The sequence below is a fragment of the Hydra viridissima genome, unplaced genomic scaffold, assembly GCF_058129835.1.
Source record: "Hydra viridissima isolate aposymbiotic clone 2 unplaced genomic scaffold, HvirCarnegie_v1 scaffold_4, whole genome shotgun sequence".
Lineage (NCBI taxonomy): Eukaryota > Metazoa > Cnidaria > Hydrozoa > Anthoathecata > Hydridae > Hydra > Hydra viridissima.
The window spans coordinates 13,478,833-13,493,991 of NW_028324303.1; the positions used below are offsets into that span (position 1 = coordinate 13,478,833).

At 26.7% G+C, this 15,159-nt stretch overlaps 2 protein-coding genes across 9 annotated transcripts in view; both read right to left on the reverse strand.

Moving 5' to 3' along the window:
• Positions 1-464: 464 nt before the first annotated feature.
• Positions 465-15,159, reverse strand: part of LOC145182875 (structure-specific endonuclease subunit MUS81-like) — a 23,703-nt gene continuing 9,008 nt past the window's right edge. For 4 of the 8 annotated variants that reach the window (XM_090086438.1, XM_090086439.1, XM_090086440.1 and 1 more), the window contains 20 exons: positions 14,766-14,857; positions 14,556-14,636; positions 14,262-14,350; positions 12,191-12,427; positions 12,013-12,086; positions 11,662-11,746; positions 7,213-7,286; positions 6,420-6,828; positions 6,237-6,286; positions 5,944-5,992; positions 5,525-5,568; positions 5,137-5,202; positions 4,612-4,709; positions 3,263-3,379; positions 3,082-3,177; positions 2,847-2,984; positions 2,016-2,119; positions 1,754-1,837; positions 1,348-1,443; positions 465-1,186 (listed from right to left, as the gene is read on the reverse strand). In XM_090086438.1, coding sequence (XP_089942564.1) covers positions 1,383-1,443; positions 1,754-1,837; positions 2,016-2,119; positions 2,847-2,984; positions 3,082-3,177; positions 3,263-3,379; positions 4,612-4,709; positions 5,137-5,202; positions 5,525-5,568; positions 5,944-5,992; positions 6,237-6,286; positions 6,420-6,828; positions 7,213-7,286; positions 11,662-11,746; positions 12,013-12,086; positions 12,191-12,427; positions 14,262-14,350; positions 14,556-14,636; positions 14,766-14,857 — 2,048 coding nt within the window. In that variant the 3' untranslated portion in view covers positions 465-1,186; positions 1,348-1,382. Of the gene's footprint in view, positions 1,187-1,347; positions 1,444-1,753; positions 1,838-2,015; positions 2,120-2,846; positions 2,985-3,081; positions 3,178-3,262; positions 3,380-4,611; positions 4,710-5,136; positions 5,203-5,524; positions 5,569-5,943; positions 5,993-6,101; positions 6,141-6,236; positions 6,287-6,419; positions 6,829-7,212; positions 7,287-11,661; positions 11,747-12,012; positions 12,087-12,190; positions 12,428-14,261; positions 14,351-14,555; positions 14,637-14,765; positions 14,858-15,159 lie in introns of all 8 variants that reach the window. The other 4 variants (XR_016452229.1, XR_016452228.1, XR_016452227.1 and 1 more) reach the window with 4 other exon arrangements.
• On the reverse strand, positions 7,799-10,524 carry LOC149889995 (uncharacterized). The gene is made up of 2 exons (XM_090086443.1): positions 10,091-10,524; positions 7,799-9,901 (listed from the first exon to the last, which is right to left on the reverse strand). Exons 1-2 carry the CDS (start codon positions 10,432-10,434, stop codon positions 8,263-8,265), a joined length of 1,983 nt encoding a protein of 660 aa, XP_089942569.1. The 5' UTR covers positions 10,435-10,524; the 3' UTR covers positions 7,799-8,262.

Here is a 15,159-nt window from a genome sequence, read left to right on the forward strand (position 1 = left end):
GTTTTGTCAGTGATTTTTGCACTTCATCATTGCAATTAGCGTTTTATTTGTTATTTCCAAACAGTATTTGTGATTACCTCACGGTATGCTCAGAATTACCCCACGTACGTAGGGTAATTCCGAACACCAATGGTTTTATTTTTGCCCTAAATTTTTATTTTATAATAAGATTTATAAAAAATGATTTTGGGGGCTTGTGACTAAATAGTCAGACTAAATGATACGCAATAAATATAATTAATTTCTTATAACAGGTGTCTTTTATTCGCATTACCGCTTAGCTGTTCGCAAACACCCCACTCTCCCCTTGTTTTAACAATTCATAGTTAATATGGGAGATAGCGAATGCGATGACGGCAATATTTAAAATACGATGAATCCAATATCTTAAAATCTGCAAAATCTGACGTTCTCTGTTTTTCTCTTCCATCCTTCAAAAATTTTCAAAGCAAAAAATAAAATAGTTTTTCGTTTCAAATTTTTTTCAGTTTTACACACCAAATTTTTCAAAAATTTAAGATCTATAAAAATTGGGAAAAAGAAATAGAACAAAGTATTCAATGATTTATAAAAAGGAAAGTAAACGAAATTAAATGTTTTTATGTGCAAACAAGAAGCGTACAAATACCATCATTTCTCAAGTCACAAGAATATATAAACAATTGTTCGGCGTTTTTAACAAGTTTGATTGCCATCTGCTTAATAGTGAAAGCGTTTACGAAAAGCTTTCAGATAGTTGCACAGATTGTCGCAATCAGCTACACAAAGGAACACGTTTTTTTGATATCAAAAAAGTCGCGTATAACCCTTTTCCCACGGCTCTTCTTCTCTTACTACATCAATAGCGATCAGGCATATCAGCGAAATCAGAAAGTGTGTAGGGGGAATAAAAACTGTAACTGGAAACCACCACAAGGCAATCGCCGTTAAAGCAAATGTAAATGGCTGAATTACAACACTTATTAAAAAACGTTTTGGCCAGTTAGAAACTTGCTCTTTCTTGTACACATCTACACCCATCCAATCATAAATGTAAGGTGAAAACAAAGCGATCCATATACTTAAAACGGCTCCAAGACTGTACACCACACACAAAGAAATTTGCGAACTTTCTTCCAGTGTAAACATACTTTTGTTTTGTTTGAAGGTTACTTTTAAACAATGTATTTCTTATTCTTCGGCAGTTCTAAAAAAAAAAAAATATTCGTCTGAATTTTTAAAATCGTATATTCATCACAAAACGCAAACTTTTTTTGGCTTTTGCTAAAAAGATATATCGAAGGAGAGCAATTGTAATAATTAACACAATAACGTAGCTTTCATTGCAAACAAAACTGAATTATTTACCACATATGTAATTAACCATGGCGACAAAACAACAATCAAGGATTTTTGTGTGAATAAAAAAAGTACACCTGCTTACTCAGAGCATTTCCAATTTTCCTATGAAAAATTTATAACACTAATACATAATATATTTGCGCTTTTTTACAAAACTACAAGAAAAACATTTCGCACTAACTAAAATAAAATCTTACATTCACTCAAGGAGGGGGGGGGGGGGGATAAATTTTCTCAGGGGTAAAATATTTTTTAGATTGAATGGGGGAGGTTTTTTACTTAGTGGATTATTTTCTGATACAGCTTTAAAAGTATTATGGCACTTTTTCTGAATAATTTGCTTTAATACTTTACACAATATCTTTGATCAACTTGATATAAGTTTAGGGGAATTTGACTGAAATAAAGTTACCTTTGCGCTGTTCCATATTGGATAGAACTTATCAGATTTTCTTTTTCTATTTCCGAAGAACAGTTTTCAAAAGCACCGACAAGTCTAAGAATTAACAAAATACGAATTGAAAAAGTGTATTTTTAAGGAAACGCTCCTAGCAGAAAATATTTAATTATAAATTTAACATGGTGTTTTAACAACGCTAGTTAATGATTAAAAAACACTTAAAAGTATTAATTGCAATAGGGGTTTTTTTTTTTTTTAAATCAATAATTCTTACATAGATGGAGTAGGATACAACTCAACGATGGCCAAAGCTCGGTCTGCTGACATACCTTTGATTTGCATCAGATGCTTTGCAAATATTTCTTTAACTAATAAAACCTGAAAATAATTAATCTTACCATAATTTTACCATAATAATTTTACCATAATAATTTTACCATGATAATTTTACCATGATAATTTTACCATGATAATTTTACCATGATAATTTTACCATGATAATTTTACCATAATAATTTTACCATAATAATTTTACCATGATAATTTTACCATAATAATTTTACCATGATAATTTTACCATAATAATTTTACCATAATAATTTTACCATGATAATTTTACCATGATAATTTTACCATGATAATTTAACCATAATAATTTTACCATAATAATTTTACCATAATAATTTTACCATGATAATTTTACCATAATAATTTTACCATGATAATTTTACCATAATAATTTTACCATGATAATTTTACCATGATAATTTTACCATAATAATTTTACCATGATAATTTTACCATAATAATTTTACCATAATAATTTTACCATAATAATTTTACCATAATAATTTTACCATGATAATTTTACCATAATAATTTTACCATAATAATTTTAAAAAATACCGAACTTTTTCTATGAGCTTATTTGTTGATACTTTCATGAGTGTTAGTCTTTTGTTTTTTGTTTAAGTATTTTTAGGTAACTAGTTTTCATTTTTTAGGTATTTTTCGAAGTTAAAATTCTTGTAATTTTATTGCTCATATTATTGTAGTTTACATGTCAAAGTTCTGTAGGGAAAAAAATGGCTTTATATTTTAATACCTTATTTTTATCTGTTTGAGAAGAAAACTCTTCAAATGTGAATAAATACTGCTGATCACATTGCAGAATCTCTTCACATGACACATGCTTTTTCATTTCTTTGATTAAATCCATTCGTACAGCAAACAAGGTTTTCTCCTTAAAAAAAATTTTAACTTTTACCAAATTAAAAGAACTTCCAAAAAGATAAAATACAGTTGTTTCTTCTTCAACCATTTTATCAAAAAGTGCATACCTTATACAGGTGAGTCAACTGAGTTGTCATAATCTTCAAATATTCTGCAGAGTGAAAGATACTGTCAGTTTCTTTGATAAAAAAACCATCAGTAACCTAAGTATACAAAGCATGAAGTATACTATATAGTGCTCTATGTTAAGAATTTGGTCTACCTACAGATTAAGTAGCAGAATATTACTTGAGTATTTGTGATAGCTTGATGAAGAGTTTGTTCAGGAACAGGCAGATGTTGTGCATTTCCATATGCCTCAACCATGTATACTAACTTCAGAAGTCCGCAATTTTTAAGACGAAACTAAATGTTAAAAAATAAATTTGTATAGGACAAAGTTACCTAGAATGGGAAACTTTTATTTATTTGCCATGTATGAACTTAAGTTTGAAAAATTTGTTTATAAAATCTTTTGCCAAAATTTTGTAAAATTTAGAAGTAAACACAAAAGGTATTTACATTTAAAATAGCTTAAAAATTAATTGTAAATCCATTAAGGAAATGGAAGATGTTCCAAATTTTAAGAGCAATAAGGTTTTGCAGAGGCACCAGAAGGTAGACACAGAACAAAGATAAATGGAAAACTCCTTTTATTTTTGCCACATTCTGTAGTAGAAACAGATTTAGGATTCATTTTCAAACAAATGAAGGTGTTTTTTTGGTTAAGTACACATTAAGATCACATAAAACTTTAATAAGGGAGAGTCTTTTGCTTTACAAGAAATTTAATTAAAATAAATATAAAATACAAAACAAATTTATTTTAAATAGTTACAGATTATTATAAACTATAACCCTAAATGGTATATAACTGTTATTATCTAAATGGGTTGCTCAATATATACCATCTTTTCAACTTATTACTGCATTAAAAGCAAGTCGTTTTTTTTTCTTTTTTTTTTTTTTTAATGTTAAGCTTTTTTTTTCTTTTTTTTTTTAATGTTTTTTTTTGAGCTTTTAATGAGAATATTACAGAACGACAGCCTTTCTTTTTTTTTGATTTAAGAAGATGACACAAAATCTTGTTATTGCTTTTCTTTTTAGTCTTTTTTAGCTGATGTTCATTTTTTGTCTTTTTCTAAACAGAATGCTTCTTTTCTTTCTTTAACTGAACATGTTTTTTCATAGGCCTTCATTTTCCTCTCTGCTATGGCATTGTTCTTTTGTTCCAAGACTCTCTTTTTCTATTCAGCAGCAATAGCAGTTATGCAACATTAGAAATTTTACCTGCATTAAGGCTAGAATTAACTTTTCATCCTGCCACTTCTTTCTGAGTTTGTTGCTGAACCAGTGCAGACTTATGGTACTTTGTTGCTAGTGCTGTGCAGCGATCAACAGCTTTCTTCAAAGTTCAAATGTGGCACATAGCATCAGAAATGCCTAGCTGTAATAGGTGGTTGGCACAAGGTAGCAACTCATCAATGAGAGGACACTTATGCATGGCTCCTTTCATATTATTTCATATTAAAAAAAAAAAAAAAAAACTCCAAAAAAATTATTGAAAGATTTAACACTGTAAATTATCTTACAATTACCTTTTGCTCCTTGAATCTGCCATCACAAATACTTGATGCCAAATCATCCATTCTTTTTCGTTCAACAATGAAGTCTAATACCAATTCACGCTGCAAACCTTTGATATGTTATAATTAAATGCTAGCACAATAATATGCTTATACAATATCAAAATGGTAAACATGTACTTCAAAGTCTAAACTATCTTTGATATGTTATAATTAAATGCCAGCACAATAATATGCTTATACAATATCAAAATGGTAAACATGTACTTCAAAGTCTAAACTATCTTTGATATGTTATAATTAAATGCTAGCACAATAATATGCTTATACAATATCAAATGGTAAATATGTACTTCAAGATCTAACAAAATCATGGTTTATATGGTCATAAATTTTTTTACTATTTTTTAGCAATAAATGTCATTTCAATCTTATCGTTTACTTTGGTCTTTTATATTTTCATTTTTATTTTTGTAATTAAAACCTGTAAAGTTAATATGTAAACTTCTAGTTTATGATTTTATAGTCAATAATTACCAGTAATTTCTTTTGCAATCCAAAGGAAATCTCCCAACTGTAGTTTACGAGTATCTACATGAATACCTAAAATAAAGAATTAACATTAAAGAAAAATTAAAGCAGTATATAAATTATAAAACACCTAAAAATACTGTCCATAAATGGATGAAATATTTCCAAAAACAAGAATTATAGAAACTTTGGTTTGTCAGTGAAGTATTTACAGATAATCATCAATCTGAAACCTAAAAGTCTTTAAGTGTTAATCAAAATAAAAAAGTTAGAAAGAACCTCATCTCCATAAATTGCTTTAAGCAAACTTTAAGGTGATAGGGAGTTTAAGTTCTTTGCAAACTAATTACAGTTATTGTAATTAAAATTTCATAATTAATGATAATTGACATACCACTTTTGGACAACTTATCTTCCAATTCTTTCTTTCTTTTACCACTAAGAAAGATAACAACTGTCAATGATGTATTTCAATTTAAAATATTTTATAGAAATATATTATGGAAAAACAAAAAAATAATTTAAAAAGTTAAATTTTATAAAATAACCAATTGTGAACACAGTTATTTAAAAAATTTTATTTTATTATGAAAAAATATTTTTTGAAAAAAAATTTTTTTCATAATAAAAAAAAAGCAGGTGAAATTTTAACAGATTTGTTTTAAGTCTCAATTTGTCTAAAATCTGAGAAACCTTAAAAATCAAACTAAAATGTATGATGGCATCAGAATATGAACACAAAGTCTTTAACAAAGCTTATAAATTTTGATTACAAAATGTAACATTCATAGATAATTAATTTCATAAACACACCTCCCCAATGTTTCAGAGTTATCCACACACAAGATAATCTTGAAGGTTCCTTCAAAATCATGCAAATCATTCAAAATTATGTAAAAATATTGCAAAAAAAATAAAAACATTGATACACAAAAACATAATCACCAAGTTTTTAAAAGCTAAATTTATACATTTTTAGACTGCTGTCTTCTTTTAAGCTTCAATCTTTCCTACAATATGGAGGATTCATTAACAATCAACTGAAAAAAGATTGTTTTAGAAAAGCCTTTGGCTTAAAAAAAAAAAAAAATTTGAATCTCAGTTACCAGGTTTAAAGCAAAACAAAGGAGGCTCTGTTGACAACATACTTTTTACTCTAAAATAAAGAAAATGTCTGAGTGAGTTTCAATTTATTGCAGAATAGTAGATTAAACATTTATTGATGCAAAAGTAAAATTACAAAAAGACTTATTTGTGTATAAGAAACCTTCAGAACATAAATAAAATACATTTCATTGAAGTTTTTGGAGGCTGGTAAGCAAACTGCACCCAATATTTCTTTTGTCTTCATCATACTATTGATGTTTGTGTTTACACTATTATCGGAAATTATGGAACTCTTTGTTAAAGTATCACTAGTGCTTGAGATATGACACTTTGAAGACATTATTGCTTCACTTCTTATAGAAGTAACCTCTAATTCAAGATCAACTTTATCTAACTTTGTTGTTGTAGCAGTTTTGCTTCCAAATGACAAAGTGTCATTCTTTATAGACGAGGCATAGCACTTTGATTCTTTATTTTGTTTACTTTCAAAATTAGTTCTAGATAAAGTAGAACTGAGCTGTGCTTCAGTAAATCTTTCATCATCCCCAATTTTTTCTTGCTTTTTTGAAGAAACAAAAGATTCACAATAATCTAATTCATAAATCATCAGATTAATATAAAACTTAAACAACAAATAAAAAAATAAAAAAAAAGCAACTTTATTAGATGAAAATGCAAAATAGTAAATACTATCATTGTTAATTACAATTAACAAATAATGTAGTCAATTTTGACTAAAGTTGTAAGTTAAAGGTGAATTTAGTTTTTAAGATTAATTTAGATTCATGATTAGGGGTTAAACACCTAAGATGAAGTAGAAGATCAACATAAGGGAATGGAGAGAGTATTTAAATTTATAAAGGGCATGGAATTCAAAAATTAAGATTTTTTTTATTGAAAGTTCATTTAGGTATTTCCTCCTAACTAACAAACGAAGAATTTCATGATTATGCATTTTAATTATTGATAATCCACCTGGGGGAGGAACAGCTATATCTTTACAATCTTTGTCGGCAATCATAGCAAAATGAAACCCATCTTCAGAAGGCCTAAGACGAAAAAAATCATAGTACAATATTTTAATAAAAAAAATCATAGTACAATATTTTAATAAAATGCTTAAATAAAAAAAAAACTGCAATAATAAAATAACACTTCCATGATTATTAAATTTGATTTTGCTCATGCTATTGTTAATATACTTAATACTACAATTACTACCCTACTAGTCTTTCTACTAGTCTTTACTACAACCCACTATGAATCCAAATCTCAAAAATGTGGCCAAAAGTCGTTTTTTAATAAAAAATGTGGCCAAAAGTCGTTTTTTATAAATATTTTTTATAATTTAGAAAGAATATTTACCCAATAGCTGAAAAAAATATTTTGCAGAATTTTTAATACGTCCTTTATATGTTTTGGGAGTGATTTATTGCGCTTAAAAAATAAAATAAAAATTTCCAAAATAATTCACGAATTTTTGTATTTTTTTAAATAAGACAATTTTTATATTATTATACAACATTTGTAAACTTTTTTAAAATTTCATTTTCATATATTATTGTTAATATGGTTTTAATCAAAAAAGAAGTAATAACTCGATTTTTTAGCTTTAGATTTTGGGTTTTTGAAGAAAGGAGAAAAATTTTTAAAATATGTATTTCCCCGGTTACAAAAAGTGATAAAGCTTAAAATGTCCACTTTTCACTCCTCCTAAATTTCTATCACATTGTTATGAACGTATTGGGTATAAAACAAATAATTTTTTAGCTGCTCGAATTTGCTCCATTTTGGTTTTATGTCAATTGTTTCAAAAAAAGACATTAGAAAAAGCCCGGGGGGGAGGGAGGGAGGGGTGAGAACAACAAATGCAAGACTTCATTTCAGCATTTTTATACCTTGAGATCTTTTAAAGTTTATATATATACCTTAAAAGATCTCAAATATATATACACACATACACACATGTATAAACCAATATTTGCAACATTTAGTAATATAGTAAAAATTATTTTTAAAAAATATTTATTGTTCATCAAGCAAAAGGTTTAAAACTTCAGAATCTAAGTTAACAGTACTAATAGATTTAGTTTTTTTGAAGATGAATGATGACACTATTGGATCACTACGCAACAGCAGATAATGATATTGGTTTTCCATTACATTTTTTCTAGAAATTTTACATGTATGGTTTAGTCTTGCATTTCGAATGTATTTGTTTTGTGCTTCCTGTGCCTCTTCTGAGTAAATACCTATTGGGAGTTCAAAGCAATCAGAAATTTGATAACCATGCTCTAATAGCTTGTGTACTGTAGGTGGCATTATGTACCAGTTATATTTTTTAATTATTATTTCAGAAGTAGCTAAACAATATTTTTTGAAGGCCCCCAAATCAAGGTGGTATCCACTGCACACAGCCTTCATTATATTTCTCAATCTAACAATTATTTTAACATCAACTCCTGTAATGTCTGCAAAAGTATCTGCATTGTCAAATGCTCTTCTGGCTGTGTCACCTGTGTTTGAGGAACCATAGCCATGCTTTGGCATATCAACAACATGGCTGAGCTCGCTTCTAAACCTATTCTGAATTTCATTTTTTTGCTCAATAACAGAAAGCTTATGTTCTTTTGATCTAGCCTGATACTTTTTAATTTTCATTTTATATCCTAAGTGTAGCACATACTCAAAAAGTCTAATCCAACAATGTAAAGTAGATAGTCCCATAGTAAGAGATTTTTTATTTGGAGTAAACATTCTGATTTTTACTAGATTGTTCATCTCACTCGGTTTTGCAAAACAAATATTGCACGATTGTGATGAATTCGAAAACATGATAGCATTTACTGACTTGCCATCCAACATAGTCAAGTCAACAACAATTTTAATTTTTATGGAACAGTGCTTTTTACTACTGAGAAGATCTAGATCTAAAATATAGTCTTGCAGATTTTCGATTTGTTTTCTAAGATTTATTTCTTCTGCTGCAATGAGTTCATTTGTTTCCTTTAGGTATTGTAGTTCAAGAGGTCTACAAAAATGAGGGCTGGATGGTTTAGGATTATTCCAGATGTTTGAACCCCCAATTTTTAATTTCAAAGGAACTATTGCAGTTTGAAATACTGACTGTTCATTCTGCACTCCAGTAGTAAGATCAGTATCATCAAACCTTTGATTATAAATACTTTGTGAAGATGCACCATCCATGCCACATTTCAAATTGAATACTCCATGTGTAACTGTTTCATCTAAATTTTGAAGCTGCTCAGAATTTAGTTTCAAAATTCGAAGCAAGGTATGGTTAACCATGTTCTGCAAACTACACTTCGCAGACGTTTCTGTAATATGCAAACCCTCTGGATAACAATCTGCTTTTGATTTTAGGATTGCTTTTAATGGGGGATAAATGTCAGCATTTTGCATCAGAGATGAGTTTCGAATAATCTGGTATTGTAAATCACTCAAATCACATTGAATTTTAAGTGATAAAGCTTGATCAGCAGACATCATAATTGGCTGATAATTATCAGATTGGTAAGTTTGGCCTGGTAGATCTTTAGAAAACATTTTAAAATTTTTTCCCAAATCAGATTTTCCAGGACTTGATTTTGCATGTACAACAGCAGCTTCTGCTAATTCTTCAGTTGTATGAGTTTTAGCCAAACTAAAATAAAAATAAACAACATCATTATTTGATAAACTATTTCCATTATGATAATTTCAAAAATTGATACTATGGAAAACTGCCTTAACCACACAAGTGTGGAACTGTGGGTGTATATTTTTATTAAAAATTATGTATTTAATCAGTGACTTTTAAAAACAAAAATAGCAATTCAAAACTAGAAACTACCTTGAAACTTTCCTCCTTTTTGTTCTTAATGAACACTCTATCCATTCTTTTTCTGGTCGTCCAGTTTTTAAAGTTGAATCAAGTTTAGTATTTTGATTCTGAAACAACTCACCCTCTAACCATGCCACTTCTTGTTTAACTAATCTTTTAAAATTACGATTATGCTTTGCATATTTAACCCGAAATTTATAAATAAAAAGTCTAATTTTTTCTGAGAGTTCTGCATCAGACAGTTCTTCATTGGTTAGCAATTTATTTTTTGCTTCAGTTTCTAAAACGGCTTGCAAATTCGCATGATTAACACCAACTTCTTGAATTACGCTTATAAGTTCTAATCTTTTCATATTTAATCAACAACAAAGAAAAAACACCTGTATAATCTTCTAGATGCACTCTTTGCAATTAATATTTTATGAAAACAAAGCGATAAATTTTCTTTACAGAAAACGACTCTATATTGAGTTTAAATACAGTTTACATCTGTTTAAAGTAAAAAGATTGCACAAAGTTCACTTTCTGTTAAAAAAAAAATCGGAAAAAAGTTTTGGCCACTTTTTCGCAATTTGGACTCATTGTGCAACCCTTTTTCCAATACTACAATTTTCCTTTTTTATTTTACTGTTTCTTGATCTCTGTTTTTAATAGTTTCATGGTCTAATTAAAAAATTATCACACAAAAGATTAATCAGAGAACCATTACAGGTTAAAAAAATCTATATTCTATAATCTATACTCTGAGTGCCAACTCATATCAAGTATTAGACTTAGCTTGTTAGAACATTTTTAAGAAATCTTGGTTACAAGTTCCCTGGAACACTGTGACTTATTTGTTTTAAAATTGGAGCTAAATAAGATAAAGGATGGAAAATCTGTTCCATATGTATAAAAAAATTAGGAAGTGATTTTTAACAGATTGTCATCTTGGTGAACATTGCATATACCATGATACAATTATAAAAGAACATTAAAATCGATGAAAATATTTTTTTAAATGTATGAAATTTAACATGTTATGAAAAAACTTGCATCCTGAAAAACCATAGTAAAATACAAAAAGTTACAATTAATAATAATAATAAATAATAATAATAATAATAATAATAATAATAATAATAATAATAATAATAATAATAATAATAATAATAATAATAATGATAATAATAATAATAATAATAATAATAATAATAAAAATAATAATAATGATAATAATAATAATAACAATTATAATAATAATAATTATAATAATAATAATAATAATAATAATAATAATAATAATAATAATAATAATAATAATAATAATAATGATAATAATAATAATAATAATAATAATAATAATAATAAAAATAATAATAATGATAATAATAATAATAATAATTATAATAATAATAATTATAATAATAATAATAATAATAATAATAATAATAATAATAATAAAAATAATAATGATAATAATAATAATAATAATAATAATAATAATAATAATAAAAATAATAATAATAATAATAATAATAATAAAAATAATAATAATAATAATAATAATAATAATAATAATAATAATAATAATAATTCACCTTGAAGAATCTAATTCAAATGAAGCACCAGATGCTTCTAGCTCAAAAATCTTAACTTTAATCAAAAAACCAAGTCCAAACAACTCTGAAAAGAAGTACTTTATTTTGTAAAAAGGTAAAAATTTCTCTTAAAATTATAATAATCTGGTCTCTGTTTATGTAGCTACTCTTTTAAAAAAGCTAGATGAAATGAAGACTAGAGTTAATTATGCTGAGTATAAAAACCTAATTATGCTGAACATCTGTCTTTTTGTTTAATGTGTCATTACATTAAAATTAGTTGTAGTTGTTCACAACAATAAAGTTAAGGTTAAAAAAAAACAAAACAAACAACATAGAGGAAGATCTTACCATTAATAGCCACTAAAGCTTTAGACTTCGACAAGGTTTTTTCATTATTTTCAGAAATGTACCAGTACTTTAATCTAAAAATAATTTACAGTTTTAAAGAAATATATTTTGTAAATACAAATTTTTGATAATTTTACTACTTAAGTAAAAAAAAAAAATGATGTAAAAAAACTCATACTCTTCAGTTGCACACAACTTTGTGTCAAGGGATCCACCAATATCTTCTTTGGATTGCACATAAGTTTTAAAGTCTTTTGGCTGTTTTGGAAAATTATCTTCATAAACTTTGTGTAGCTGAGTACAAAAAGTTGTAGAGTCGGAAAGTTCTTTTGAAGGAAATAGTACAGAAGATTGACTATTGTTATATTTTAAAAGTACTTGAGCTAATTCACATCCAGTCTCAGTAATAAAATATCTGAAAAGTTGTTATTGAAAAAATAAAAATCTGGTAATATTTATAGAATTAATAATGGTATAAGAAAAGCAAAGTTAATCATTTTATTAGTCAACTCTTCATTACACTAGATTAATTTCCATTTTAAACCAACTGAAACATTTTTAAATCGAAGCTGGAAAACTAGGAAAGGTATTTGTAGAGTAATATAAGTTAATAATGCAGAACTGAAACTATTGCTATTGTGGTTAAAAATTTTGAAAAATAGGCTTGGCAGAAAAAAAGAAAGACTTAAAAGAAAGATTTATTTTAAAAATAATATTTTTAGAAGGGAAGTAAATGAAATATTTGTCTTAATAAGTGCATTTTTTTAAGTGAATATATGTAATTAAAAAAAAAACATAAGAAAACAACACACGCGAGAATAGCCATACTTCAAAACTTTTTAAAAAAATTCCAAGTACTTAGGCCCTTTCTTTTTAAATAGTTTTTTATATTATTATAAATTATTTAACTACAAATCCTGAAGATACAACAAATTAATTCATTATTTAATATTAACAACATATACAATTGCAAGTTAACACATAGAAAGATAATTTTGACTATTATAGGGATGTACTAAAAACTAAAATGGATTGGTGTGGGAGGATTTTTTTTAACTTTAGGAACATAAAAGTTCATCACTTGTGAGCAGAAGGCACACAAAATTTGTTTTTGTTGTTATTGTTGTTATTTCTTGTGTAAGTACTTTGTAATTGAATTTGGTTTCACAAATAAATATACAATCCAATTGCAGATGCACTTTCCTTGTCACCAGACTTATATCTAATCCTTATCTTATGTTCTCCTTTGCTTTTGTAAGCACTTGGTCTCTAGCATTCCTTATTCATTTGGTAAGTAGTCCTGTATTCTCAACCCATAGTCTATAATTTATGTGAAACCAATAAATAAAGTTTTAGGAATCATATTGTACTGTTTATGAATAAACTTTTAAAAAACTACGACAACTTAAATCAGAAGAGAGAATCTATCATTTTAACATATCAGAAGAGAAAATCTGTCATTTTAACATATCTATCATTTTGATATTCTGATAACATCTCAATATTGGATTTTTTTTTTTTATTTTTTTTAATGTGCTTTTATTTAGAAATCAGATGTCATTTTAGCTCCAGAAATACAATATTTAAAAAGTTTATTTAACAAAATATTTAAAAAAATATACTCAGACACTGCTTTAATGACTTTCTAAGAAGTGTATTAGTTATGAGCAAAACTTATCAGCTTAAACATTGGTATCAAACTTTTTTAAACCTCTTAAGTTTGACACAAAAGGTTTAAACAAAATTGAACCAATACTAAACCTACAGCCTCTCATTACTTCAATATTGTTTTCTTTTTTAGGTGTGAACTGTTTTGCTTAAACAAAATTTAAAATTTTTTTGTAAAGGATTTACATGTAAAAAATTAAATATGGTTCAAAACATAAGAATAATGTTAAGAATTAGTGTTAATAATGTAAGAATTTTTAATTTTAGGTTCTTTAATACTGTATGTAAAGCTTCTTTTTTTTTTTTGTTAACATTTTCTAAAAAATCACTTTACATTGTGAATTATTTGATTGATCATTGAATTTCCTTAACTTTTGATGCATAAAAATATGAAAGAAAAAAAATTGTTTTTTGTGCAACTGCCTTGTAATATTCTTATGTCCTTATAAATTAAATATATAATATTGTTAAAAACAATGCTTCATCCACTTTATAGGTCAAAATTGAAAAAAACTAATATAAAACCTAAGTTCTCTTTCAAGAATACTAAATAATTAGCAGTAAGAACATTTAAAACTCACTTTGCAGGGCTGCCTTTTTTATTCATATAACCTTTTTCAATCAACTTGCCAATGGATGACCATGCAGTATAATGTGAATTGCCTTCTGGCTACAAACAAACAACTTTGCAAAACTTTTAAAGTAAAAAATCAATTGAAAGTGTTAAAGGCATATAGAACAGATTATTGTACGAAGATTGTGTTACAGTTTACACTTTCTTCTCGCAGAAAGTAAAAGCCTATTACAGTAACTGTAAAGTATTAAACAACTGAAAATATTTAGAATACTCTAAAGTAACTTTGCAAAACTCTCACCAAAGTAAAAGATTTATCACAAAGATGCTGGGCTTTTCCCTGCAGTTCCTGTTTAAACATATATCCAACAAACTGAGGCTTCTAAAATAGTGATAAAATTCTCAACATTTGTTAGAAAAATTTCACAAAAGTACATTTAAAAATAATTACATAAATCTTACTTAATACATTACAAATAAGGTAAAGAAAAAAAAATGTTTAGAAAAAAACCTGAGATTCTTCATACATGGTGAGAAGAAGAGCATAAGGAGCTGACCGAAACTTGGGAATATACTTTTTCAGTTTTCTATCAAAAGTCTTGGCTAAAAAAACACATATGAATGAACTTAGTTAATCATCTCATTATAAATCAGAATTATAAATTATTCATTTTTTGCAATCTTTTGTTGCATAAGTTAACATTTTCTTTGATGTTTCCAAACAAACCCATTTTAATTCTCTAGAAGGGTAGTTTCATTCAAGTCAAGTAGATTATGTGGAGAGATAAAACCATTTGTATTTTAAAGTTAAAATTTAGAATACTTAATAAAATTGTTAAAAGATAATAGTATTTGAGAATGGTGTAAATATGAACTGGTATTCTGTAGTTATGGTTGTTTATAAC

What these genes read in the sequence shown, in the direction of transcription:
- LOC149889995 (XM_090086443.1), bottom strand. Translation starts at nt 10,434, where the DNA reads ATGAAAAGATTAGAACTTATAAGCGTAATTCAAGAAGTTGGTGTTAAT. An exon ending in AAAAGGAGGAAAGTTTCAAG is followed by an intron (nt 9,902 to 10,090) that starts GTAGTTTCTAGT and finishes TTTTTATTTTAG; the next exon opens with TTTGGCTAAAACTCATACAA.